The sequence below is a fragment of the Papio anubis genome, chromosome 1 (genome assembly GCF_008728515.1).
Source record: "Papio anubis isolate 15944 chromosome 1, Panubis1.0, whole genome shotgun sequence".
NCBI classification, from domain to species: Eukaryota; Metazoa; Chordata; class Mammalia; order Primates; family Cercopithecidae; genus Papio; species Papio anubis.
The window spans coordinates 159,776,151-159,803,572 of NC_044976.1; the positions used below are offsets into that span (position 1 = coordinate 159,776,151).

At 48.8% G+C, this 27,422-nt stretch overlaps 1 protein-coding gene across 1 annotated transcript; it reads right to left on the reverse strand.

Annotated features, from left to right (window-relative positions):
• Positions 1-2,022: 2,022 nt before the first annotated feature.
• RNPEP (arginyl aminopeptidase) lies at positions 2,023-27,317 on the reverse strand. The gene is given in 12 exon segments (XM_031657093.1): positions 2,023-2,609; positions 3,655-3,797; positions 4,804-5,028; positions 6,533-6,641; positions 6,812-6,924; positions 8,540-8,617; positions 8,620-8,654; positions 11,467-11,709; positions 12,752-12,868; positions 20,518-20,666; positions 21,004-21,144; positions 26,819-27,317. Coding segments are annotated over 12 exon segments (1,959 nt in total). The 5' UTR covers positions 27,266-27,317; the 3' UTR covers positions 2,023-2,450.
• Between the last annotated feature and the right edge of the window lie 105 nt (positions 27,318-27,422).

Below are 27,422 nucleotides of genomic sequence, written 5' to 3' on the forward strand. Positions count from 1 at the left end.
GCAGCTTGAGATAAGTGGGAAAGACTTGGATTTGAGGTCAGTGCCTTGGAAGCATGGGGATGGGGGTGGGGAGAAGATTCCAAGATAGTGGTCAAGAGAGCTACGGAGCAGGATGCCAGGGGCTTCCCAGTACTCTGTGATGGCAAAAACAGCCCACTGGCCTCCCCTCTCCCCACAGAGCTTGCCCACACAGCAGCACAGCCTCATCTGTGGGATGGGAGGATGTCCTACAAAAGGACAGCCACATCCAGTAGGCCTGTCGGGTACAAAGGTGGCGAGTGAGGCAGGCTACACAGCTCAGGATACCCGTGCTATGAAACGGGAACCCACAAAGTTAGTGGAGTCACAGAACGGCTGTTAGAAGAAGGACTTCCAGCCTTTCCTTCCAGTGACCTTTCATGATTACTGGGCCTGTGGGTGCTATAGATTTTTGTAAAGAGCAAGGAAAGATAGCTACTGATAAGCTAGACACCAGGTTGGGGAGAGGGGGAGGCAACTGGATAGCCCTAAAATAGTCCTTGTCAATAACATATTGCCAGGAACAGTCCTGAAAGAGCCACAGGAGTTTGCTGTCAAAATGCCAGTGCCTAGAGTGTCTCTTCCGATCCTGGGCCTCCAGATCCCTCTCCTGTGACCCACATCGCCCTCTCTGATGGTGAAGTTGAGTGTGCCATGGGGCAGAGGCCTCTCCAGTCTACCACTTGGTCACTAGTCCCTTGCTCTTGCTGAGTGAAAGCAAATTGACTCATTCCCAACCCTTGTGCAGGGGAGGGAGAAAGCCTGTTTGATAACCTAAAGCTAAGGACAGAGCAGAGCTGCGAACAGAGGCTGGTTCAGGGGTGCCCTGTATTTAAAGAAAGGCAACTGAAACACACTAAATATTTCTTCCAACCCTCCCCTCATCCCACTCCCAAACCCAGATTGCTAACTGTTTAGGTCCCCATGTTGAGGCCAGGAAATCAGAATTTAGTGCTAAGTTCTAAAAGACTACTGATTACCACACCATTCAAATAGTCATCCAGGAGCAAAGACAGGTGAGGCCCAGTGAAGCCTTGGGGATGGGGAGAAGGGTAGAGAAAAAGTCGTAAGACAGTTTTTTATTTTTATTTTTGAGACAGGGTCTCACTCTGTCACTCAGGCTGGAGTTCAGTGGCACAGTCAAGACTCACTGTGGCCTTGACCTCTTGGGCTTAAGTGATGCTCCTGCCTCAGCCTCCTGAGTAGCTGAAACCACAGGTATGCACCACCACGCCCAGCTATCTTTGTGTTTTTTTTTTTTTTTTTTTTTTTATAGAAGTCTTGCTCTGTCACCCAGGCTGGAGTGCAGCGGCATGATCTCAGCTTACTGCAACCTCCACCTCCCAGGTTCAAGTGATTCTCCCGCCTCAACCTCCCAAGTAACTGGAACTACAGGTGTGCGCCACCATGCATGGCTAATTTTTGTACATATATAATTTTTGCAGTAGAGATGGGGCTTCACCATGTTGGCCATGCTGGTCTTGAACTTCTGACCTCAAGTGATCTGCCTGCCTTGGCCTCCCAAAGTGTTAAGATTACAGGCGTGAACCATCATGCCCGACCTTTTTCTTTTTTTTTTTTTTTTTTTGGTAGAGATGAGATCCCACTATGTTGGGCAGGCTGGTCTCAAACTCCTGGGCTCAAGTGATCCTCTCACCTCAGCTTCCCAAAGTGCTGGGATTACAGGCATGAGCCACTGTGCCCAGCCCACTTTTTTTTTTTTCTTAGTGATGGAAATGATAATAGGAATGCTGCTGCAGGGAGAGAATTCAGCCGCTTCACGGAGAACTGGAATGCTAGTCCTTTTTCATTTTCCTGTACCAGCTGTGCCATTTTGCCATATATTTTTTCATATGCATGGGTGGGACACCCACCTCCTTCACCCTGGCTGTTTGCTGAGGACAGGGAAACACTGTCATTCTCTGGGCTTCCCCCAGTGACCTTTCCTGAACAAACACAGTGGGGACCCCTGGTGGAAGAAATGTAATAGTCACTCAATCTATAACAATTTTTGCTTGAAAACTTTATTAAAATAAGGATTAAACCTGAAAAAAGAACAATCAGAATGCCAGCCCTTTGCATAAAATCAGCGAGAAAAAAGAAAAGAAAAAAAAAGAAAAGAAGAGAATCAGTCCCCTCCACTTCTTCCCAGAGACTTAGGCGGAGAGGCGGAGGAGGCCCGCTGCCCTGCAGTGCTCGCAGCCTGTAGCGGGGAGAGCTGTGGGCAGGTTCTCTGTCTCAGGGCTCAGTGGACTAGAGAAGTTCCCACCAGAGCACAGGCCCAAGAGTCACAGATACCTAAGCCTAGAGAACAGATTATCCTGAGGGAATATAAACTCCAGGAAGTTGATCAGAGAACAGGAATTTGGGAACAAACAATTATTCTGAAAGCCTGCAGAGCCTGAAGAGGCAGGGGCCATGCACACGAGCCTCTAACTGCCCTTGGGTGCCACGATCTGCTGGACATAGTTGACAACATTGCTGTGAAGCTGGGAGGCGGTGGACGCAAAGGTCTCCTTGGCGAGGGTCTGGGCCACCTCACTGCCACCCATCATTGCGTGGTACAGCGGAAGTGTATACTTCTGCTTCCCCTGCAAGAAACACACATACACATGCCTAAGCAGCTTGCCCGGTGGGTCTGTGCAGCCCTCCTGCCCCCAGTACCAGCCTAATAGCAGCCATGGCTAGGTGCTAAAAGGGATGTGGGTACCACAGTGGAATGAGGAGTTTCTTATCAGAAGTGCTCTAATTCTGGCATCTTCTTGGGGGCCAAAGATCCATGGAGATGGATCTCAATATGCATCCCAATCCATGCTAACTTGGGGATGTCTACACTCAACAAAACAAATGAGTTGGGTTGACACAGTGGGACTCCAGACTTTTGGAAAGGGGTAGGTGGTGAGCCATCAAGTGAATAGCAGATACCAACGGCTGCAGCACATAAAGCTCACAGCCGCATACGGTCCAACTGCAGTCAAACAAAGGAAAACCCACAGGTCAAATTCACACAAATAAAAGCCAGCGACATCACAAGTTCCTAAAATCCAGAGCCTTGAGGAAGCCGACAGAGGGCTCAGAACATCCCCAAACAGGCACGCAGCCCTGACTTTCTGCAGAGCACTGCTTCGTCTCCAGTCCAGCCCCTCCCTGCTCCGGAATCTGATGACATTCAGTTCATCCTGAGAGCCTGGGGCCCTTCCCCAACAGGGCAACTTCCACATGGTGACAGAGGGTCTGGCTGCTGTCCCAACCATGCCCAAGTCACAGGGCAGCAGGGACCTATCCTCCAAGCCTTTGCTCTTCTCGCTTGACCTGGCCCCTTTCCCTCTTGGCGTTTCCCGCATGATGCGATCACCCTTTCCCGCCTCTGGGTTGGCTCTGGCCAGCTTTTTTTCCTGGGGTCTCACCAGCTGAACTGCAGAAAGCTCCACAGGCCTGCAGGCTTCCTCTTGTCCCTAGGGCAATGCCTTCAAAGCCACACTAGTAAAGAGGCTGAGTGGTAGGGTCCTCAGGTCATTTGCCCCTCCCTCTGGGCCTCAGATGAGTCCTCGATGAGCCCTGTCCACATGATTACTTCACGTATGGCCGAGTGGGTCCCGGTGTGCTTTCGGGAAGAGCGAGGCAGAGGCCACCCACCTGGTTATGCAGGAACTCCTTCACTTTCCAGAAATCTTCCTGGTGGTCGTTCTTAAGGACGATTTGGCCCCATCGTAGCCGGAGCTCTGCATTCCGGGCATTTGAGATACTTGGGTATGTCTCTCCAAGTGTTTTCACATTCCCTGGAGAAGAGAAAGAAATGATTTGTGGCTAGGCACGGTGGCTCACGCCTGTAACCCTAGAACTTTGGGAGGCTGAAGTGGCCAGATCACTTGAGGTCAGGAGTGTGAGACCAGCCCGGTCAACACGGCGAAACCCTGTCTCTACTAAAAATACCAAAAAAAATTGGCCGTTGTGGTGGTGCACACCTGTGTGGTGGTGCATGCCTGTAATCCCAGCTACTTGGAGGCCGAGGCGCTAGAATCAAGAATCGCTTGAACTCAGAAGGCGGAGGTTGCCGTGAGCCAATAGCACCACTGCACTCCAGCCTGGTCGACAGAGCAAGATTAAAGCAGACATATTCCCCCAATATCCTGTTCCATTTGTATTCCTGCTACTCACCTGCTAAAAGTCATCTTGCTCTAACTTTTTTTTTAACCTCTTGGTGAACATTATTTTGACTGAGCAGCCACAAAGCATTAGTGGTTGAGAGCTTTGGATGACTGGGTTCTGTGTGACCTGTTTGTACCTCAAGTTCATTCTCTGTCACCTGGGTATTTAAGTCACACCACCAGTCCCAGCTACTCGGGAGGCTGAGCCAGGAGAATGGCTAAACCCGGGAGGCGGAGCTTGCAGTGAGCTGAGATCCGGCCACTGCACTCCAGCCTGGGTGACAGAGCGAGACTCTGTCTCAAAAAAAAAAAATAAAATAAATAAATAAATAAATCACACCACCTACTTCCCAGAGGAGCTGTGAGAATTAAATGGCTTAATAGACACAAAGGCTTTACAAGAGTCACCTGCAGAAGCTTCGGACTTGAGCACTGCCAGGCTTTGTGACTTTGTCCTTATGGTGCTTGTAGGTAGAACCCATAACCTTCCGATGGCACATTCCTTGTGGAGGGCCAGCCTCCCTATTGTACGTGGCAGTCCCCTAGAGGCAGGCATCACTACTTTTTGTGAGTCTCTCTCTAGCCCCTGACATAAAGCTCTGCACACAAGGAGCCCTGGTTCACCATTTTTTCTTACCAGGAGGAAGAGGGGATTTCTGGAGGATCTTATCCAGGAAGTAGACCAGCTGGTAGGTCTTCCAGGGAGAGATGGCCACGGCTTCAATGGCCTTCACGTCCAGCTCCTCGGCTGCCCACAGCTGGGCTAGCTCTTCAGCAGGCTTCATGAGTGAGTCCCCGGGGGAGAGATCAGGGAGGTAAGGGGGCCAGCCAGGGGTATTCAGCCATCGATCAAACTCAAAACCTGTTTGGGAGAAGGAGAGAAGATACTATCAGAATTCTCTGGCCAGGTTACTGTCATTGGTTCAAGCAACTCCCAGAGACCTCAAGTTTCTCCTCTCTCCATCCCAAACTCTTTCCCCAGCATTTAACATTACTTTCCCATGTAACCACTTGCTCCAGCAGAGTCCTAGTTATAATGATATTTAGAGACTGTGTTATTTCGACCGTGAAAGTGCTTTTCACTCCAAATTAGCACTGTGTTGTCAGAGCCAAGTTGGTGGATGCTCTATTCACGTGTACATTCTCCTACAGATCACCAGAACCACACTGTACTTAAGCACTGGGGCTCTAGGACCAGGCTGCCTCGGTTCCTACCCCTGCTCTGCCATTAACTAGCTGGGAGGCCTCGGGCATGTTACTTCACCTCTGCACCTCAGTTTTATCTATAAAGTGGGGGTGATAGGCCCTGCCTCAGTGACGGTTATGAGGATTACATGAGCAAATAAACGTTAAAAGCTTAGCGTACCACCTGATGCATAGTAAGTACTCTAGAATTATTAACTACCATTAGCTCCAGAGTCCCATGACATTAAAATGCAAGCCTCCAACCGAACAGTAGGTGCTGCTAAAGGCCTGACCAATCCTACTGTCAGAGGACGCAGACTTCATCAAACCAACAACAGAGTGACTCAGGGGGGTTCAGGCCACAGCAAAAAGTGGGGGTATGTCTAATGGACTGTGTCATCCATGACAGAACATTTTTCCTTTTTTCTTTGGAAGCAGTACCTCCCAGGCAGAAATTGGGGGCTGGGCGCAGTGGCTCATGCCTGTAATCCCAGCACTTTGGGAGGCTGAGGCAGGCAGATCACCTGAGGTCAGGAATTTGAGACCAGCCTGACCAACATGGAGAAACTCTGTCTCTACTAAAAATACAAAATTAGCCTGGCGTGGTGGCGCATGCCTGTAATCCCAGCTACTCGGGAGGCTGAGGCAGGAGAATTGCTTGAACCCGGGAGGCAGAGGTTGCAGTGAGCCGAGATCATGCCATTGCACTCCAGCCTGGGCAATAAGAGTGAAATTCTGTCTCAAAAAAAAAAAAAAAAAGAAAGAAATTAGGATAGCTACTGGGATTGCCTTCACTCAGAAGGCCGTAGGAGAGGGTGCTGCCTCCGCTCCTGCCCTGTGAGTTTTAGCTCAGAGCAGCGGCACAGCAGCAGCAGCAGCAGCAGCAGCGGCAGCTCTCTGGGCAAGTTAAGGGTCTGACTATATGTGTCCAGGTGTGAGGAAAACAAGAGGAGAGGAGAGGAGAGAGTAAGGAAACAGACTGGGAGAAAATGAGGCAGAGAGGAGTCAAAAGAAGTCATTTGTCTGGAATAAATCCCAGGATTCTGGGTTTGCTCCTAAAAATGCCCCTACCTAGCTGACTCTGACCCAGTGTTTTCCCACCCACCACCATCTTTCGAGTGTAAATGAGATATCATTCTCTACTATTTTTTAGAAGCCTGTAGGCCAGTTCCTCTGTTTACCTGGAATGATATCCACTCTCTTCTTCTTAAGCTCAGGGAAATATTCCAAGTAGAAGTCCAGAAAGTCATCGGCTAAGATGCTTTGGAATTTGAATTCATGCACATAGGCCTGTGAGGAGGGAAGGCTCTTCAGACCCTCTCTGGCCCCGTGGGGAGTGGAGTCCTTCTGTGTCTTGGGTCCTCCTCCAACCCCTTACCTCTTTCGCCCCCTGCCTCTACCCTTGCTCAGGCCCAGTGGCTTTATCCGCTCCTCTTCCTTCTCCCCTCATGTGACTATACCTTGAGAAAATTGTCAAACTGATCCTGATCACCCACCAAGTGGGCCAGGTATGACACAAAGCAGAAACCTTTCTCGTAGGGGGTCTCGTTATAGGTGTCGTCCGGGTCAACACCTGGCAGAGGAGAAAGCAGACAAGATTTAAGCTTTTGTAGCCTGTCACCCGTAACATTCTTCTCTAGCTCTAGAGTCAAAAGACTAGCAATGGAAGAGATCAGAATTCAGCTTCCCCAGGGACAGCAAGGCCAAGGAGTCCAGATCCTGGGCTCTCTCCAGATCTTGGCCTCTCTCAAGGCCAAGATCTCTCTCTTAAGATCTCTCTCTCAAGGCCAAGATCTCTCTCCAGATCTTGACTTCTCTCAAGGTGCTTCCAAGGAGATCTCAGAGGGTCATTTACTGTGGATCTAATATGAAGACAAAGAAACCAGCCTTCCAGAGGAGCGCACACATTTCCTTAGTCCCAGGATATACTTTGTGTGGGTAGGTTCCATCAGCTCTTCCCACTGAGCACCAGGCTGTGTCTTTTCCATCCCTATTGGTCACCTAAATACTCAACCTCCCCTCCCAGATCAGTGTTTTTTTTTTTTTTTTTGAGAGGGAGTCTCGCTCTGTCGCCCAGGCTGGGACGCAGTGGCCAGATCTCAGCTCACTGCAAGCTCCGCCTCCCGGGTTTACGCCATTCTCCTGCCTCAGCCTCCGAGTAGCTGGGATCACAGGCACCACCTCGGCCTCAAGTATTTTTTGTATTTTGTTGAGATGGGTTGCCCTTGCTAAATAGGACACCATCTCCTGACTCAGATCTCCCGCCTCGGCCTCCCAGTTGGGATTACAGGTTTACTACCGCCACCTGCCAAAGCTTTTTTTTTGAGACAGAGTCTGTTTATCATCCAAAGCTCATGCTGGTACAATCTCAAGTCACCCAACCTTTGCCTCCCAGGCATGAGTTCTCCCACCAGCCTCCCAGTAGCTGGGAATACAGGTATGCAATCTCACCACTAAAGCAAACTTTGTATTTTCAGTAGAGACAGCTGCTTTCCTGATATTGGCTAGGGTTGGTCTGAACTCCTTGACCTCATGATCCACCCGCCTCAACCTGGGATTACAGGCATGAGCCACCATGCCCAGCCAATGTGCTGCTTTCACAGCTGTTCCAGGCTAAAACTAAATTACCAGTCTCCAAGAAATTCATTTGCACACTTAACAGCATCAAGGAACATGAGCTTCGACTGCATAAAAAGGTTTCAGATTAGTCACATGGAAATGAAGGGAAAATGTTAGAGCAAAAAGTCTAGCAATGGAGAGAGGACCCGGATCTCAGTTGCAGTCATGCACTGGATGAAGAGTGTGGCGACCTGGGAAGGCAGCACTAACTTGTCTGGCACTCAGTCCCGTCCTCTGTAAAATAAGGCTAATGCTTTTACTCTACAGAATCCACAGATCTGCCCTGATGATCATGAAGGAATGGGAAAGAGCCTGGTAAAATAATACAGACTTGTGCAAATGCAAAGCAATGGAAATCATCACGAACTGTACAGACTGGACAGAACTCCTATCTGGCTGCAGTGGCTTGGGTTCAGTTAGCCTAGTGGCCAGAGAATTGGCCAGAAAGAGCTCTGAGTGCCCTCCTCCGGAATAGCATTGCGTGCACTGATCAACATGAAGTTTGCATTAACTTGGGGCTCCAAGCTCAATTGAGGGGAGTGGGTGTCAGACAGAGGAGCCTCCTGGACCTGGTTCACTCTTCACGCGGAGCTTGTTGAGTGGGTTTTCCTCTCCAGTGATGTCCATGTGCTGACGCGAGTGAGTCAGCCTGCTGCAGCCTCCAAGCAGGTGCAAAAATGCAGCCTATGCAGAATCACAAACATAAGCCCCAGGAAAAAAAAGCCCTGTCACCTACATCCGCTGTATTTTCCTGACAGAGACACTGTGCTGCCTCTTTGTGGCCTCAAGAAGAACAGCAACAGATACCTGAAGCTTAATAACATTACCCTCCTGGGGACCCAGGGCAAATAGGGACAGTTACAAAGAGCCTGATTCAGTCCCTAGCTCCCTGTTGCTGTGGGCTACAAAGGGACCTGGCTAACTCCAGGCTGCTAGTCTCCTGTGACGAGACTGGGAGAATTCACACCTTTCTCAGATGAAAGCTAATACCTTTCCTTATCAAAGTACTATATTTTATTTATCTTATTTTATTTATTATTTTAATTGTTTGAGATACAGCCTCGCTTCTGTCGCTTCAGGCTGGAGTGTAGCCACCTATCTCGCTCAGTGCAACCTCCGGCCCCTCCGGTTCAAGTCATTCTGGCAGGTCAGCCTCCCGAGTAGCTGGGATTACAGATGTGCACCATCACGCCTACCTACTTGTGCTTTTAGAGAGGGAGCCAATGCTGGCCAGATGTCTCAAACTCCTGACCCTGTGCAGAGGCCCGTCTGCCTTGCCCTCCCAAAGTGCCAGATTAAAGTGCTGGACAGCAAGGTGAGTCACCACGCCCGCCCCGGCCTATTTCCTTTTTAGAAAAATGATTTGATCTTCTTTTTTGAGACAGTGAGTCTTGCTCAGTTGCCCAGGTTGGAGTGCAGTGGCACTTATTCTAGCTTCACCTGCAACTCCGCCTCCTTGATTCAAGTACTCTCCTATTCCAGCTTCCCAAGCAGCTGCACCAGCACACAGTCGTCCTGCATTTCTTGTCCAGCTCCCACCCTAAGGCTTGCCTGGTCTCAAACTCCTGACCTCAGGTGATCCACCCGCCTCAGGCGTGAGCCACCGTGCTTGGTAATGGTTTGATCTTCTGTGAAAACTTAGAATTATTTTCATCTGACTGTTTCTGTCAGACAAAAGAAATTATCAACCCCAAAATTTTAAGGATCTCTAAGTCTCCTTCTGCATTACAAACAATGACTGAGGGAATAGTGGAGGGGAGGGGGACAGGGTTTTGGAACCAGCCAGCTCTGCCCTTTCCTAGATGTTTTGACTCTGAGTAAGTGACTCAGCCTCTCAGTCTGTTTCTTCAACTGTACAATGGGATAAAAATATTTGCTTGCAGGATTCACGTTTATTGATTCAGATATCCCACAACAGGTTTTGTCTATATTCTGACAGTAAGTGATTTGTTAAAACTTTTCTGGAAGACAATGAACAATATGTACTAAAAAAGACTCTGTAATTTAAAATGTTCAGGTCATGATGCTCATGTTAATCTGTTGTCTCAGCACTTTGGGAGGCTTAGGCAGGCAGGTCACTTGAGGCCAGGAGTCTGAAGACCAAGTCTGGCCGGCATGTCAAATCCCAGCTCTACTAAAAAAACATAAAAAATGAGTGGTGGTGCATGCCTGTAATCCCAGCTAGGTGGGATGTGGGAGCCGAGGAAGAATTGCTTGAACCACGGAGGCGGAGGTAAATTAATGAGATTGCAACACTGCACTCCAGCCTAAGTAAAAGAACAAGACTTGTCTCAAAAAAAAAAAAAAGTTCAGACCCAGAAATTGTGTTTCTAAGAATTTATCCTTATTGAAATCATCTGATATGAATAGACATTTATATGTAAGGAAGTTTGTCAACATATTTCAACAGAAAATTAGAAACAAACAGTAAATTAAAAAACATCCATATATGCAGCTATAGAAGAAAAATCTAATTTGTTTTGGAATGGGTGGCTCATGCTTCTGTGGGAATCCCACAGGGATCACCTTAGGTCGGAGTTCGAGACCAGCCTAAATGGAGAAACTGCCTCGGCCATGCAAAACACTTAGGTGGTGGCATCTGCCTGCAATCCCCAGCTACCCAGGGAGCCGAGGTAGAATGGTTTGAACCCGGGAGCGGATGTTGCAGTGAGCCAAGATCGTGCTATTACCTGAACAGGCAACAAGAGCTTAAACTGTGTCTCAAGAAAAAAAAAAAAACACTTAATGACCTGGGAAATGTTTTTTAAAAAGTCAGTTGTCGCCTCATGTGTCTGTCTTGTAATCCCAGTACTTTGTGCTTACAGTATGGATCATGAGGTCAGGAGATCTGAGACCATCCTAGCGCCAAACACGCAGAAAACCCCATCTCTACTAAAAATATAAAAAAAAATTACTGGCATGGTGGCTAAGCCAGTCCCAGCCTTCTACTCAGGAGGCTGAGGAAAGAGAATTTGGCATGAACCCTGAACAAGGAGTTTGCAGTGAATGCTCTAGATCGGCCACTGCACTCCAGCCTAGGCGAGTAAGACCTGGGTTGGCCGGGCTGTGGCTCAAGCCCAATCCCAGCACTTAGAGCCAGGATGGGCGACTGCACAGGTCAGGAGATCGAGACCATCCTAACACGGAAACTCCCACCTCTCTGCCTGCAGCAACAAAAAATCAAGCCTGGCTAGGTGGCGGAGCTTCTGTAGTCCCAGCCACTGGAGGCTGGAGGCAGGAGAATGAACCCTGGAAGGGGAATTTGCAGTGAGCTTGAGATCCATTACATCACTGCACTCCAGCCTGGTTGCAGAGTGAGACCCGCCCCCAAAAAAAAAAAGAGGCAAGACTCTGCTCAAAGTAGGAAAAGTCATTAAAGAACCATGTGTGTGGTTTGTATTCTGAAACCCCACTTGTATTCTGAAACCCCATAAGGAGATTACACTGGCCCCATAGGTTAAGAATGGGAGGCAGAGTCCTTAGGAGAGGGGTGGACACTTTACCAAAGAGGATGGTGGAGATCCTCCTCTGGGCGTACATGGTGAAACCTTCATTGAGCCAGAATTCACCCCAGTTGGCGTTGGTGACCAGGTTCCCAAACCAACTGTGGGAGATCTCATGGATGATGACATCTGCCAAGGAGCGGTCCCCAGCTAGCAGGCAGGGTGTGACAAAGGTCAGACAAGGGTTCTCCATTCCTCCAAATGGAAAGGACGGTGGCATGAAGAGCAAGTCGTACCTGCCGAGAAGCAGGGAGGTCACCGAGAGGCCCTGGCTTCCTGGAGCAGACCCTACCTCACTTCCCTTTCCAGCCTATTTCCAAGCCCTAAGATATGCAGTCGCTAAACAGGCAGAGTATGATTTCGGGCCCAGTGCGGAAAATAAAGCCCAGGCTCCTCAGTGCTTCTCCCAGGTGGCTCCCCTGCCTTGCCGGGACTTCCCTCATCCAGGTGGTGTCTGCTCTCCTGGAGCTCACTCTCCAGGCATTTGTTTCCCTCTCTCCTTCCAAGCAGGTGTGGAGGTGGTAAGTATATTATCAGCTCCATCACATGGAGTCCCCTGGAGGCCAACTTGGGGTCATAAAGACCAACGTGCACCCTTTTATCTAAGGAGCCTAAGTGTGAGCCCAAAGTTAAAAACAGAGTGTGGGGAAACTTGCAGCAATGGGAAAACACAGGTCAACAAAGGATCTTGACGGTGCTGCTCCATCTCAAACTTGGCAACTGCAGGTCACATTTTCATCACCTCAAGAACCTCTTCTCGGCTGGGCCTGGTGGCTCACACCTGTAATCCCAGCAGTTTGGGAGCCAAGGTAGACAGATCACCTGAGGTCAGGAGTTCGAGACCAGCTTGGCCAACAGGGTGAAACCCTGTCTCTACTAAAAATACAAAGATTAGCTGGGTGTGGTGGGGGGGCGTCTGTAATCCCAGCTACTCTGGAGGCTGAGGCAGGAGAATCGCTTGAACCTGGGAGGTGAGGTGGAGGTTGCAATGAGATGAGATCATGCCACTGCACTCCAGCCTGGGCGACGGAGCAAGAAGACTCCATCTCAAAAAAAAAAAAAAAAAAAAAAAAAGAAAGAACCTTGTCTCCTAGGTCCTCTCCTCAGCAACAGTGAGGAGCCTGGCTCATGTCCTCCTCTTTTCCTCCTCTCCTTCACTTCTAGGATCAGGGAAACTTTGCTTTGGGAGGCAGGAGGTGGAGAAGCCACACGAAGAGGGAGAATGGAAACCAGGGACTCAGTTTAACAGGAGACACTAGAGTCAATGTGATATCACACCTTCCCCAAACATAAGGTCCAAAAAGCTTCTCGCCTGTTGCCAAAAATTCTTCTATCACCCCGTTGTACTCCTCCTTGGCAGCATCAATCAAGCAGGGCTCAGCCCACACCCGGCTCCTAAAGACAAGAGAGCAGAAAAAGCAGAATGGTGCTTAGAGACCATCACAGTGACCCGATCCTGAAAGCACCTGTAGAAAATTGGCCTCAGACAAGTGAATGTGACAGTGCAGTCAGCCACAGTGACGGGGTGCAAGATCAGATCACCACACAGATCCAAGAGACCGCTCCCCACACCTGAGAAACAAGGACCCCAGACAGCTGCATGGAGGTGGAACCGTGCTACACGGTTATGGTTTCACTACTGAATGCAATCTTGCAAAAGTGATTTAACCTTTCTGAGCCTCAGTTTCCTCATTGGTAAAATGAGTGAAGATTAAATAAGACAACACACAAAAGCCCTTCAAACAGCGGTTTATACAGTACATGTTAGTTTTCTTCTCTCTACTTATAGGAGAGATAAGAAAGGGTTCTAAGGCTGGGTGCGGTGGCTCATGCCTGTAATCCCAGCACTTTGGGAGGTAGAGGCGGATGGATCATGAGGTCAGGAGATTAAGACCATCCTGGCTAACACGGTGAAACCCCATCTCTACTAAAAGTACAAAAAATTAGCCAGGTGTGGTGGCGGGCGCCTATAGTCCCAGCTACTCGGGAGGCTGAGGCAGGAGAATGGTGTGAACCCGGGAGGCGGGGCTTGCAGTGAGCCCAGATGGCGCCACTGCACTCCAGCCTGGGCGACAGAGGGAGACTCCACCTCAAAAAAAAAAAAAAGGGTTCTAATAATAGAATCTGGAATTGAATAAAACCTTAAGAGACAAACCTTTTTTTTTTTTTTAAAGACAGGTTCTTGCTCTGTTGCCCAGGCTGGAGTACAGTGATGTGATCCAACCTCCGCCTCCTGGGGCTCAAGTGATCCTTCCACCTCAGCTCCCCAACGCCAGTAGCTAGGACTATAGGTACATGCCATTATGCCTGGCTAATTTTTTTATTTTTTGTACAGGCAGGGTTTCGCTATGTTGCCCTGGTTGGTCTCGAACTCCTGGGTTCAAATGATTCACCTGCCTCAGCCTCTCAAAGTGCTGGGATTATAGGCATGAGCCACTGTGTCCGATCCAAACCTACTAATTTTTTTTTTTTTTTTTTTTTTTGAGATGGAGTCTCGCTCTGCTGCCCAGGCTGGAGTGCAGTGGCCGGATCTCAGCTCACTGCAAGCTCCGCCTCCCGGGTTCACGCCATTCTCCTGTCTCAGCCTCCCGAGTAGTTGGGACTACAGGCGCCCGCCACCGCGCCCGGCTAGTTTTTTGTATTTTTAGTAGAGACGGAGTTTCACCGTGTTAGCCAGGATGGTCTCGATCTCCTGACCTCGTGATCCGCCCGTCTCGGCCTCCCAAAGTGCTGGGATTACAGGCTTGAGCCACCGCGCCCGGCCTCAAACCTACTAATGTTAATAGAAATTTGTTAACTGCCTTAGGTACAATAATGGGATTGTGGTTATAAGGGAGAATGCCTTTATTCTTCAGAGAGGCACACAGATTTACTTGCTTTTAAACAGTCTAGCAAAAACAAAAACAAATCCACTCATATAACTAGTATAACAAAGTAGATGGTTCTATAGGTGTTCAATGCATCATCCTTTCAATTTTCTAGATATTTGAAATTTACATAATAAAAAGATAGGGAAACAAAGGTGGCTTGGAGGAAACAAAAACAAAACAAGAAGATCCAGTCTAATGGAAAGATGCAATGGACTCGGCTCCTGCAGCCAAAGGCTCTGCTTGACCAAGAGCCCCCGGCTGCACTGTAGAACTGCTTTTCCATACGGACATATGAATGAGAGACTAGCTGGGCTGGTAGCTCACATCTGTAATCACTGTACTTTGGGAGGCTGAGGTCAAGAGTTCAAGACCAGCCTGGCCAACATGGTGAAACCCTGTTTCTATTAAAAAAAAAATACAAAAAAAAATTAGCAGGGCATGGTGATGCGTGCCTGTAATCCCAGCTACTTGAGAGGCTGAAGCAGGAGAATCACTTGAACCCGGGCGGCGGAGGTTGCGGAGAGCCAAGATCGCACCATCGCACTCCAACCTGGGCAACAGAGTTAAGACTCTGTTTCAAAAAAAAAAAAGACTGATGGCAAAGTGGGATAGGTCCAGGCCAGGATGAGGGAAAACTTCCTCTCTGCCTTTGCTGAAGGATAGGAACTGTTCCAACAGGAAGAAAAGATATAGGGAAACCAGTATCAGGTACTTCTCAAATATCAAAAGCAAAGACCTAGCCATGGAACGCTGCATATGCATGTGAGGAAGGGTCTGGGATTACTCGAGGACAGGATCAGACTGCAATGTGGGAGGCAGTGGCAGGAGATGGGACATGAGAGGCCCAAGATGGTCGGGTCACAAAGAGCCTCAGATACCCTGTTACAGAACTGGACCTTCAGAGCCATGGGAGCATTTTAAGGCAACAAGTGACATTATCAGATTGAGTTTTAAGAGATCATTCTGGCCGCAGGACACAGAAAATATGTTAAACTACAAGAATGAGTGAGTTTCTCCACGGAAAGCATGTAGGAGAAAAGAACAGGTCAAGGACAGAGCCTTGGGCAACACCGACACACAAGGAGCTGGGCAAAGGGTCAGGGAAGGAGATGAGAAAGGACTAACCAGGAGGCCCGACGACCAGCATGGGTGGTGGCACAGAAGCTAGAGGAGGGTCAACGGGGCCTGAAGGAAAAACAGCAGAACATGAAGGCGAGGGCTAAAAGCATCAAATGTGTTACCTGTATTGAGGCAAATAACCTCTCTTACTACAGTTTCAACGGCATGGCAAGGGTGGGGGGCTGGATTCCATTGTAGATTGTAGCAATAAATGGTGGTGGGGTGGGGGGGTTTCAAGAAGTGCAGCCAGTGAGTATACATGCTACTCAAGTCACCTGGCTACAGAGGGAAGGACAGTGTGTTGTGCCAGAAGAGAATATGGAGTTAAGGGTTTTTTTAGTTGTTTGTTTGTTTGTTGAGACGGAGTCTTGCTCTTTCACCCAGGCTGGAGTGTAGTGGCGCGACCCAGGCTCACTGCAAGCTCCTCCTCCTGGGTTCACACCATTCTCCCACCTCAGCCTCCTGAGTAGCTGGGACTACAGGCGCCCGCCACCACACCTGGCTAATTTTTGTTTTTGTAGTTTTAGTAGAGACAGGGCTTCACCATGTTAACCAGGATGGTCTAGATCTCCTGACCTCATGATCCATCCGCCTCAGCCTCCCAAAGTGCTGGGATTACAGCCATGAGCCACTGCACCCAGCCGAGTTTGTTTGTTTGTTTTTGGCTTTTTTTTTGAGGTGAGTCTCACTTTGTCGCCCAGGCTGGAGTGCAGTAGTGCAATCTCGGCTCAACCTCCACCTCCCATGCTCAAGTGATTCTCCTGCCTTAGCCTCCTGAGTAGCGGGGATTATAGGCATGCACCACCATGTCCGGATGATTTTTGTGTTTTTAGGAGAGATGGGGTTTCACCACGTTGGCCAGGCTAGTCTCGAACTCCTGACCTCAGGTGATCCACCCACCTTGGCCTCCCAAAGAGGTGGGATTACAAGCGTGAACCACCACGCCCAGCCTTGAGTTTGTTTTTTGCTTTGCTATAGATCTAAGAGAAACTGGTGCTTGTCTAGAGGGGGAGGCTGCAGATTTGAAGACAGAGACATAAATGATGAGGCAAAGTCCTAGAGGACATGTGAGGGAAGAGATTTGGCTTTAAACAGAAGGAAGGACCCTCATCGCAGTCTGGAAGGATAGAAGCAGATGAAGATAACTTTTTAAGTGGAGGACAGGAAGCTGACATAATCATATCTGATGAATTTAATATTCTCAGTAAAACAGGAGACAAGACCTTTTGCTTAAGTGAGGGGATGGGATTGGACAGTAAATTTGAAGAGTATAGTCTTAGAACAGTGTAAAGGGAGTGAGATGGAAAGATAAACAAAATGACTATTGAACAACCTTGAAAGCACACCTGCTGTTGAAGACTGTACATCTGTTACATTTTTCTGGAAAACCTCACAAATGTCTATTTCGACTTTCCTTTAATTCCAACTTTTCACGAAGAATTGAGAAAGTTATAGTGGTAGCCGGGTATGGTGGCTCATGCCTATAATCCCAGCACTTTGGGAGGCTGAGGCGGGCGGATCACGAGGTCAGGAGATCAAGCCCATCCTGGCTAACACGACGAAACTCTGTCTCTACTAAAAATACAAAAAAATTAGCTGGGTGTGGTGGCGGGCGCCTGTAGTCCCAGCTACTCAGAAGGCTGAGGCAGGAGAATGGCATGAACCCGGGAGGCAGAGGTTGCAGTGAGCTGAGATCGCGCCACTGCACTCCAGCCTGGGTGACAGATCGAGACTCCGTCTCAAAAAAAAAAAAAGAAAGTTATAGTGGTATTACTGTGTAGTTTCACTATTTTCTATATCTCCCAAATACCCACTCATAGAAGTAGAGAAAAGGAATTGTATAACAAGGGACTGGGACATTACAGCAGCGGAATAGTGGGCAAGGAGGTTTGGGGTGTTGGTAAGAGGTAACCAACCACACACTTGGGCCAGGGAGGGAAGCCCAGTCAGGAGGGTCTTGACTGCCCAGGAGAAATGGGTGGCTTGCCGGAAGGGAGGCTGCCATGAGCTCAAGGAGGAGATGTGGTGGAATATAGTGGGAGGGAGGCTGTCAGAGAGCTGGAAGGTTAGCAGAGTCAGGATGAATGAGGACAAGTGGCTTAAAAGTTCAGATATGGTACAGTTCATGACAATGACGATGTCTAGGCTCTAGATTGCAGAGCATGGCTGTGAATATGGGTGGCTGACAGAGTGAAGAAGGCTCTCTGAGTAGAGGTCAAGAAACCCTGAAGGTTGGTGCGGTGGCTCATGCCTACAATCCCAACACTTTGGGAGGCCAAGCTGGGAGGGTCTCTTGAGCACAGGAGTTCAAGATCAGCCTAGACAACATAGCAAGACTCTGCTTCTGCAAAAAATAAACAAAATTAGCTGGGCATGGTGACAGAGTAGTGGTTCCAGCTACTTTGGAGACTGAAGTGGGAGGATTGCTTGAGCCTGGTAGCCTGAGGTTCAGTGGGCTCTTGTGCCACTGCATTCCAGCCTGGACAAGAGAGCGAGACAAGAAAAGAAAGCAAGAGAGAAAGAGAGAGGAAGAGAGAGAGGGGAAAACAAGAAGGGCAGGGCACAGCACAAGAAACCCTGCAGCCACCCTCAACCCTGGGTGTTAGGAGACAAAAGTTGCCAAAGATGATGTGACAGGACACCAGACAGAAAAAGACCATGGGACGGCAGTCAGTGTCTTCAAGGAATTACTTTGTGAACTGTTCCGCCACCACCTTGAATATCAAAATTACCATAGTCCTTCAGCCCAGTGGACTTCAGCTTGCTACAACTAGAAGGTTTAAGACAGTCATCCAAGATACCTCCACCAGGACACACATTTCTGTCAAAATAAATGAGGACGCTCTCAGTCAAGCTGCAATCTCATCACCCGTAGTATAGTGCAAAGAGCACTGGATTTGCAATGGAAATACCTGCATTTTAATTCCAGTTTTGCCAACTAGTGGTCCTGCACAAGCCACTCACCACAGCCTTGGTTTGCTTATTTTTAAAATGTAGAGAGTATCATCCTCATGGAGTCTGTGTAAGGATTAGAAGAGATTATAAATAAAAGGGCCTACTGGGATATATCCATAATTCCCCTATGCCCAGGATTTTCCTCTTGCAGTAACAGGGACTGGGATAGGTGACATATCTTGCCAGAAAACCCTCCCATTTAATAAACCCCCACGGCCGGGTGTGGTGGCTCACGCCTGTAATCTCAGAACGTTGGGAGGCTGAGGTGGGTGGATCACGAGGTCAGGAGTTCAAGACCAGTCTGGCCAATATAGTGAAGCCCCATCTCTACTAAAAATATAAAAACTAGCCAGAAATGGTGGCACGCACCTGTGGGCCCAGCTACTCGGGAGGCTGAGGCTGGAAAATCGCTTGAACCTGGGAGGCGGAGGTTGTGGGGAGCCAAGATCGCACCACTGCGCTCCAGCCTCGGCAACAGAGCAAGACTCCGTCTCAAAAATAATAAATAAACCCCCCACAAGACTCTACAATGTGACCCAGGAGGCAAGGACTGTCCATCTAATCAGGGAAGGAATAAGTCATTACCACCAGTTAAATGGATCCTGTCACCTAGTTCAATATACCATGTTGTCATTTTATTACAGGCAGTATAAAAAGAAATCATTATCATTCAGTATCTTTAGAATCTATTGTTCTCTCATTTCCCATTAATAGTTCATACTCTCACAAATAGAACCTTAGTAAGGGTATTCTTGGAAACGACATTCCTTTACTTATCTACTTGCTTGTCTGTTGCAAAGATGACATCCTTTTGGTTATTTCCTACCCTGCCTATTAGGAAGACAGCCCTACGTAAGAGGAGGGCACTTTGTCTTTCCAGACTGGTATTGTTTTGAGTGTGTGCACTGGGAGCAGATGCCAGTGGAATCCCATCTATTACTCCATCTGATAACCAGAAACTAAGACTCATGATACCAGCAGTGCCACTGAGCCCAATTATGAAGTCTGAGGCTTGTAACTAATCTTGTCAAGGACACCACTGCCTTTAGGAACTGGGAGCAGGGCTAGAGATAAAGAACAGCAACAGCACCAGGAAAAGGTCACAGTTTCACTGTCCAGCCTTTGATGCTCCCACATTGGGACCAAGCTATAGTGGCAGGTAATATGAGAGCCAGGAAAAACCTAGACTCTTGGTCAAACCTCTTTTCTCATCAGGAAACCTTACAAAATCACTTTGTATCTTCACAAGATCCATCTAACCTCACGGAGGCATTGCTGCCACCACAGGCTTAGACTCACGCATCCGCTGCAGACACGAAGGAGAGTCCACTTCCCTCTTAGAAGGAAATAATGATAGCAAAGTTGTGTATTTCCAGTAACTAAGCGCAAAAGAAAATGGGGAAGATTTGTATGAAGATAGGAAAGTAGACATAGCTGCTAGAAGGGCATTAAAACTTAAAGATATTAATAAAGATCCATTTCCCAGGCCGGGCATGATGGCTCATGCCTGTAATCCCAGCACTTTGGGAGGCCGAGGCAGGTGAATCACCCGAGGTCAGGAGTTTGAAAGCAGCCTGGCCAACATGGTGAAACCCCGTCTCTACTAAAAATACAAAAATTAGCTGAGCGTGGTGGGGCAAGCCTGCAGTCCCAGTTACTTGTGAGGCTGAGGCAGGAGAATCACTTGAACCCAGGAGGCAGAGGTTGCAGTGAGCCGAGATCATGCCATTGCACTCCAGTCCAGCCTGGGCAACACAGCGAGACTCCATCTCAAAAAAAAAAAAAAAAATCAATTTCCCAAAATTGCAGCCTAAATTCCAACATCCCTCTGTAAGGCAGCCCAGGACAACACTACTGCTAGCAGGGCTGATGATGTTATTCCAGGCAGCAGGATTAGAACCGGAAAGAGGGAGTGGGAAAGGTGGGGAGAAAACGAGCACTTCCTCCAGCTGTGCTCATGCTGCATGAGCTGCAGAAAGGCTCTGGACTCAGACAGAGGATCCAAGACTCCCCAAGAACCACCCCAGCAGGTCCACTGGTCAGAGTCCTCCTTGCCTCTGAGGCCAATCCAACCTTGCCTGTGGGGTCTTTGTCTCCTACCTGGGTCCAACTTCAGCCGAAACCAGATCTCCGATGGCCAAAGCTATCAGATAGGAGGGGATGGGCTGACACATCTGGAAGAAGAACTTATTTGGACCTCTCTTCTCCCAGGTGCTAGCACTCATCACAGCTGTGAAGCCATCTGGGACCTGACAACAGAGAAAGCTTAGGAGATTTTACCTGGAGAGAGTCTCCTTTTGATTAGTTTGACTAAAGCATGACCAGCCACCTGTGTGTGATGATAATGGCCCGGAGTCTATCTTGGAGAACACAAAGGTTTCAAGAAACTAAATCTGTGCTCAACTGATGGGATTTAGAGGAAGGCTACATACAACTTCAGTAGGTGGAAGAATTTAAAAGTAAGCAATTTTTCAGAAGTACTACTGAATGGATATAATAATTTACCACTGAAATGTGACCGGTTTGATAGATCTGAAATTATTTCTTAATCCCAAGGGCAGGTGCACCTAATCTTAGTCTCCTTACCTCAATAAGAGCTGAATATTTGTATTTAACAGCAGGCGTGTCGAAGCAAGGGAAGAAGGCCCGGTTTAGGACAGCCTGGCCCTGGGTGTACACAAAGGGCTTCTTCTTTCCTGCTGTCTGCTCAGGAGCCAACCAGCAAACCTAAGCGAAAAGAAGAACATTTCAGAACTGACATCTCTCCCACACGAGCTCAGTCTGGCCAGAGAAGTGAGCTGGCTAGAATGAGAGAATTTTAGGTAATCCTTAAAACCTTTCTGCCAGCCAGTCTGGTTCGAACTAGAAAGCTCTCTCCTCTTGTGTATTTAGTTCATCCTGGAATCCAAGCCAAAGTATGACACCCACTTCACAGGGCAGAGCCACCAGAAAGGGTCCTTTCCTCACGGCATCCCATGCGTCATCTCAGGGACCCTGGACCTAGCCTCTGACCCTTTCATCTGTACCCTGTCTGTGTCCTTCTCTCTACAGTAGTTTCTCATCAAACAAAAAACTACTGAAGCAACTGCATTTGGACGTGTGATAAGACTCAGAAAAGCAGAACTCAACTGGGAGTCAGTGATTAATACGTAGTCTCTTTTCTTTTTTGAGACAGAGTATTGCTCTGTCGCCCAGGCTGGAGTATAGTGGTGCAATCTCGGCTCACTGCAACCTCCACCTCACAGGTTCAAGTGATTCTCATGCCTCAGCCTCCCAAGTAGCTGGGACCACAGGCACGTGCACCACCAAGCTCAGCTAATTTTTGTATTGTAGATATAGGGTTTCACCATGTTGGCCAGGCTGGTCTCCAACTCCTGGCCTCAAGCAACCTGCCCACCTCAGTCTCCCAAAGTGCTGGGATTACAGGAATAAGCCATCATGCTCAACCTAATATATGTTTTCTTTCTTTTTTTTTTTTTTTTTGAGACAGAGTTTCACTCTTGTCGCCCAGGCTGGAGTGCAATGGTGCGATCTTGGCTCACTGCAATCTCCGCCGCCCGGGTTTCAAGTGAGTCTCCTGCCTCAGCCTCCCAAGTAGCTGGGATTACAGGCATGTGCCGCCACACCCAGCTAATTTTGTATTTTTAATAGAGACAGGGTTTCATCATGTTGGTCAGGCTGGTCTTGAGTTCCGGACCTCAGGTGATCTGCCCACCTCAGTCTCTCAAAGTGCTGGGATTACAGGCATGAGCCACTGCGCCTGGTTTAATATTTGTTTTCTATTCCTAAAACTTACCTTTTCAGAAGAAATGTATTCTGTATCATAGGCACTGGTTATATGATTCTTTATCTGCATTCTGTTAGCTCTTAAACAAAGGGCAAATCTGGGTTGGGTGCAGTGGCTCACTCCTGTAATCCCAGCACTTTGGGAGTCCGATGCAGGTGGCTCACTTGAGGTCAGGGGTTCATGACCAACCTGGCTAACATGGTAAAACCCTGTTGCTACTAAAAATACAAAAATTAGCTGGGCGTGATGGCATGCACCTGTAATTCCAGCTACTAAGGAGGCTGAGGCAGGAGAATTGCTTGAACCCGGGAGGCAGAGGTTGCAGTGAGCTGAGATCATGCCAATGCACTCCAGCCTGGGTGACAGAGCGAGATTCTGCCTCAGAAAAAAAAAAAAAAAAAAGGCAAATCTGAATGATTATAACAAAACCCAGTTTTTGCCTACAGCAAACAGGCTTTCATTTACCTGGAAGCAGAGCAGGGTGGAGTATATGTCAGTAACAAATACCATTTAGAATTTAGAAATGGATTCGATTATTCCAGGATGATTTCACAGAGGAAGAAAGAAAAGTTTCTGGCTGGACCTTCAAAGACAAGCAGGATTGAGATGGCTGGAAAGGCAGGGAGGAGACATTGAGGAGGAGACAAGCAGCAACATGAACAGAGGCATAAACAGATGCAGGCTCCAGATGCAGAGTGGGAGAGGCAGGCCTGGGCAAGTCTAATGAAGGGCTCTGAACACAGCGGCGTCTGAGACCTATTTTAAGAGGCATAAGGAAGCCACGTTGGGATGCTGGGTTTTTCTTTGAGTTTTTGTGTGTGAAAAAATTAATTAGTGTCCTTATAACAGGTACAGTGCAGTATAGAAAGGGATGAGAGAGAGTGGAGAAAGCTGATAAACACTGCTTCAGCCAGGGGACCGAGATCAACGCTGACAGTTATAAATCACGTGGATACTATGCGCCCTCAATACCCAATGAAAATGGCACTTTGGCTGGGCGTGGTGGCTCACACCTGTTAATCCCAGCACTTTAGGAGGCTGACGCGGGTAGATCACCTGAGGTCAGGAGTTCTAGACGAGCCTGGCCAACATAGGGAAACCCTGTCTCTACTAAAAATACAAAAATTAGCCTGGCGTGGTGGCACGTGCCTGTAGTCCCAGCTACTTCAGAGGCTGAGGGAGGAGAATCTCTTGAACCAGGGAGGCGGAGGTTGCAGTGAGCCGAGATCATGCCAATGTACTCCAGCCTGGGCAACAGGAGCGAAACTCCATTTCAAGAAAAAAAAAGGCACTTTACCTCTGTGAATTGCCCCTCAAAACTCATAATCCTAGTCTAATCATGAGAAAACATCAGATAAGTTTCAATACAGGGGCATCCTACACTATACCTGGCCAACACTCCTCAAAACTGTCAAGGTTGGCTGGGTTCAGTGGCTCACACCTGTAATGCCAGCACTTTGGGAGGTCAAGACAGGAGGATCGCTTGAGGCCAGGAGTTTGAGATCAGCCTGGGCAACACAGGGGGACTCTGTCTCCATGTAAAAAATAAAAATAAAAAAATAAAAAACTGGCTGGGAGCAGTGGCTCATGCCTGTAATTCTAGCACTTTCTTTGGGAGGCCAAGGTGGGAGGACTGTTTGAGCCCAAGCGTTTGAAACCAGCCTGGACAACACAGTGAGACCTCATCTCTACAAATAATAAATTCAAAAAATTAGCTGGGTGCAGTTGTATGCACCTGTAGTCCCAGCTACTTGGTGGGGAGGCTGAAGCAGGAGGATCGCTTGAACCAGGGGGATCAAGGCCGCAGTGAGCCATGATTGTGTCGCTCACTGCACTACAGCCTGGGTGACAGAGCAAGATCCTGTCTCAAAAAACAAACTGTCAGAGTCCCAAGAGGATACATGACAGCTAAATATAATATGGAATTCTGGATGGCTTCCTGGAACGGAAAAAGACATGAAGTAAAAACTAAGGGACTCTGAAAAACCTATGGACTCCAGTATCAGTACTGGTTTATTAATTATAACAAATATATTATTATACTAATGTAAAATGATTTAGTCTTGGTTAATAATATATCAGCATTGGTTAACTGTAACAAATGTGTCATACTAATGTAAAACGGTAGCAAGAGGGGAATCTGTGTGTATATGAGTATGTAGGGAGTACTGGACTGTATATGGGAACTAGCTGCTCAATTCTTCTGTTAATGTTTTAAAATACAAAGTCTATTAAAAAAAAATTAGGCCAGGTATGTTGGCTCACACTTGTAGTCCCAGCACTTTGGGACGCCAAAGCGGGCAGATGACTTGAACCCAGGAGTTCAAGACCAGCCTGGGCAACATGGCGAAACCCCATCTCTATAAAAAATAACAAAAATTAGCCAGGTGTGGAGGTGGCAGGTCTGTGGTTGGTCCCAGGTACTCAGGAGGCTAAGGTGGGAGGATCACTTGAGCCAGGGAAGTCAAGGCTGCAGCGGGCTGAGATGGTGCCACTCTACCAGTCAATGATGATTGATCAATTGACTGATCATTGAATGCCATCAATCAGTGATGTTTTTACTGATCAGCTAGGAAATGAGATTTTTTCTTTTTAAGATGGAGTCTTGCTCTGTCATCCAGGCTGGAATGCAATGGCATGATCTTGGCTCACTGCAACCCTCCGTGTCCCAGATTCAAGCAATTATCCTGCCTCAGCCTCCCAAGTAGCTGGGATTACAGGCGTGAGCCACCACACCCAGCTAATTTTTGTATTTTTAGTGGAGATGGGGTTTCACTATGTTGGCCAGGCTGGTCTCAAACTCCTAACCTCAGGTGACCTGCCAGCCCTGGCCTCCCAAAGTGCTGGGATTACAGATGTAAGCTACGGCACCCAGCCTGGAAATGAGATTTTGAAAAAGAACAATGTAGGGAGCTTTTTGATCCTGTCTCAAAAATTAAATAAATAAATAAATACAAAAGTTAGCAGTAAAAGCTAACACAGCTTACCCACCATGTACCATGCACCATATTAGCCACTTATGGAAAGACAACTCATTTAACATATGTCAAGCACTTAAGACTAGTGCTTGGTGTATCTTATTAAATATTAGTCATAATCCCCACTTCCACCAAAATTGCTTACTCATCATCTTTGCTTTTTTTTTTTGTTAAAACAGGGTTGCACTCTGTTGCTCAGGATGGAGTGCGGTGGTGTTAATCTGGCTGTGAAAGGAAAATCTCTGGGGCCCCAAAATCACTAAGGAAAACTCCAGCTGGGAACCGCTTAGGTCACACCTGCCTCCCATTCTATTCAAAGCCACTCCTCTGCTCACTGAGATGGATGCATATCTGATTTGCTTCCTTTGGAAAGGCTCATCAGAAACTCAAAAGAAGGTAACCGTTTGTGTATCACCTATCTGTGACCCGGAAGCTCCTTCCTGCTTCCAGTCTTCCTGCCTTTGCTTCAAGTTGTCCCGCCTTTTCAGACCGAACCAATGTACTTCTTACATATACTGATTGATGTATCATGTCTCCCTAACGTACAAAACCAAGCTGTGGGCCCGGCGCGGGTCTCGAGGTCAGGAGTTCTCAGGAGTTCGAGATCAGCCTGACCAACATGGTGAAATTTTGTCTCTACTAAACAATACAAAAATTCGCCGGGTGTGGTGGCGCACGCCTGCAGTCCCAGCTACCAGAGAAGCTGAGGTCCCAGAGTGGCTTGAACCTCTGCCCAGGAGGCAGAGGTTGCAGTGAGCCGAGATCTCGCCACTGCACTCCAGCCTGGACGACAGAGTGAGACTCTGCCTCAAATACATAAATAAAAGAAAAATTAAACTGTAAGCAAGCTGTTTACTGTGAAACTTGCAACTCACTCTACCTGAGAGATAACTGGCAGCCACAGCCTAAGGATTTTCTGACTCTTACAGACATAAGCCACCTAACTCCATCTCTTATTTCCAGTATTTGCCCCACACTCCGAAAAAAATTAAAGAACTCACTAACAGTGAGAAGGCCAAATTATTACTTATAGCACCCTAATTCCGGTTCTCACTTTTACTCAAATTCTTTCGTTAATCAAATCCAGGACTTCACAGGAGGGAACAAAAACAAAGATATAAGCTTTAACTGTGGAACTAGAAGGCCACACAGAACAAAGACCTAGATCAGCATCTGGCTAGTTCCCGAGCCACCATAAAGCAGAGATAAGGTGGCTGATAATCAGGGACCTCGGTCCAAAAGTCCAAGACAGCACTAAGTGAAATGCATGAACAATAGGTCATCCAGGAAGCCACGGAAGATGTCAGAAACGGCAGTGTGCGATGAGCGGGAATGCGGCGCAATGTAGACAAGCCGCCAAGGCCAGGGAGGAGACGCCGAAGGATGGAAAAGGCGAAGGGTGCACCGCTCAATGACTGGAGCAAGTTCAGAAGAAGGAAACCAGGCAGCCCGGGAGGAAAACAGGAAGCAAGGGGAGGAGGCCGAGAGGCGGCGCGCGGAGAGCTCGGCCCCTCCAGGGACGCGCTGGAACGGTCCTCCCGGTCCCTCCTCCCGGGAGGGGTAGGTGCGGGCGTAGGGCGGCTCGGGGCCGGAAGGGCGGGCAGGCAGCCGTGGGCGCAGTCCGGGGCTCACTCACCCCGGGTCCCTCCCCGACGCGGTAGGTGAGCAGCACCTGGAGGCGCTCGGCGGCGCTGCAGGGCTGCGGGAAGGACACGCACAGGGCCTGGCCGTAGTGCGAGAAGGGCTGCGTGTAGAAGCTCACGGGCTCCGCGGGCGGCTCCTCCGAGCCGGGCCGCTCCCGCCGCAGGGCCGCCGCCGTCACCTCCAGGCACGGGTGCGAGTCCAGCCGCAGCTCGACGGCGCCCTCGGGCTCCAGGCAGCGCAGGTCCAGGACCGCGGTGCCGCTCAGCCCCCGGCTCCCTACGCCGGGCCCTGGAGGCCCAAACTCAGCCCGCAGGTCCAGGTGCAAGTGCAGCAGCTCAAAGGCCCGGAAGTTGGAGGCCGAAGCCACGTCCACCGCCTGCGCCGAGTGCAGCGGTCGCCGGGCCGCGCCGCCGCCGGGGGAAGGCTCTCCGCTAGCCATGGTCCGCAGCGCCGTTGCTCACCCGCCGGGCCACGAACCCGAGGGGAGCCCCGCCCCGAGCGCCGCGGGCCCGCCCCCGTCGCGCGGGCCCCGCCCCCGAAATCTGCGCCAGATCGCATCCCCTCCCTGCACTCTACCGCCCACTCTTCTAGCTGCA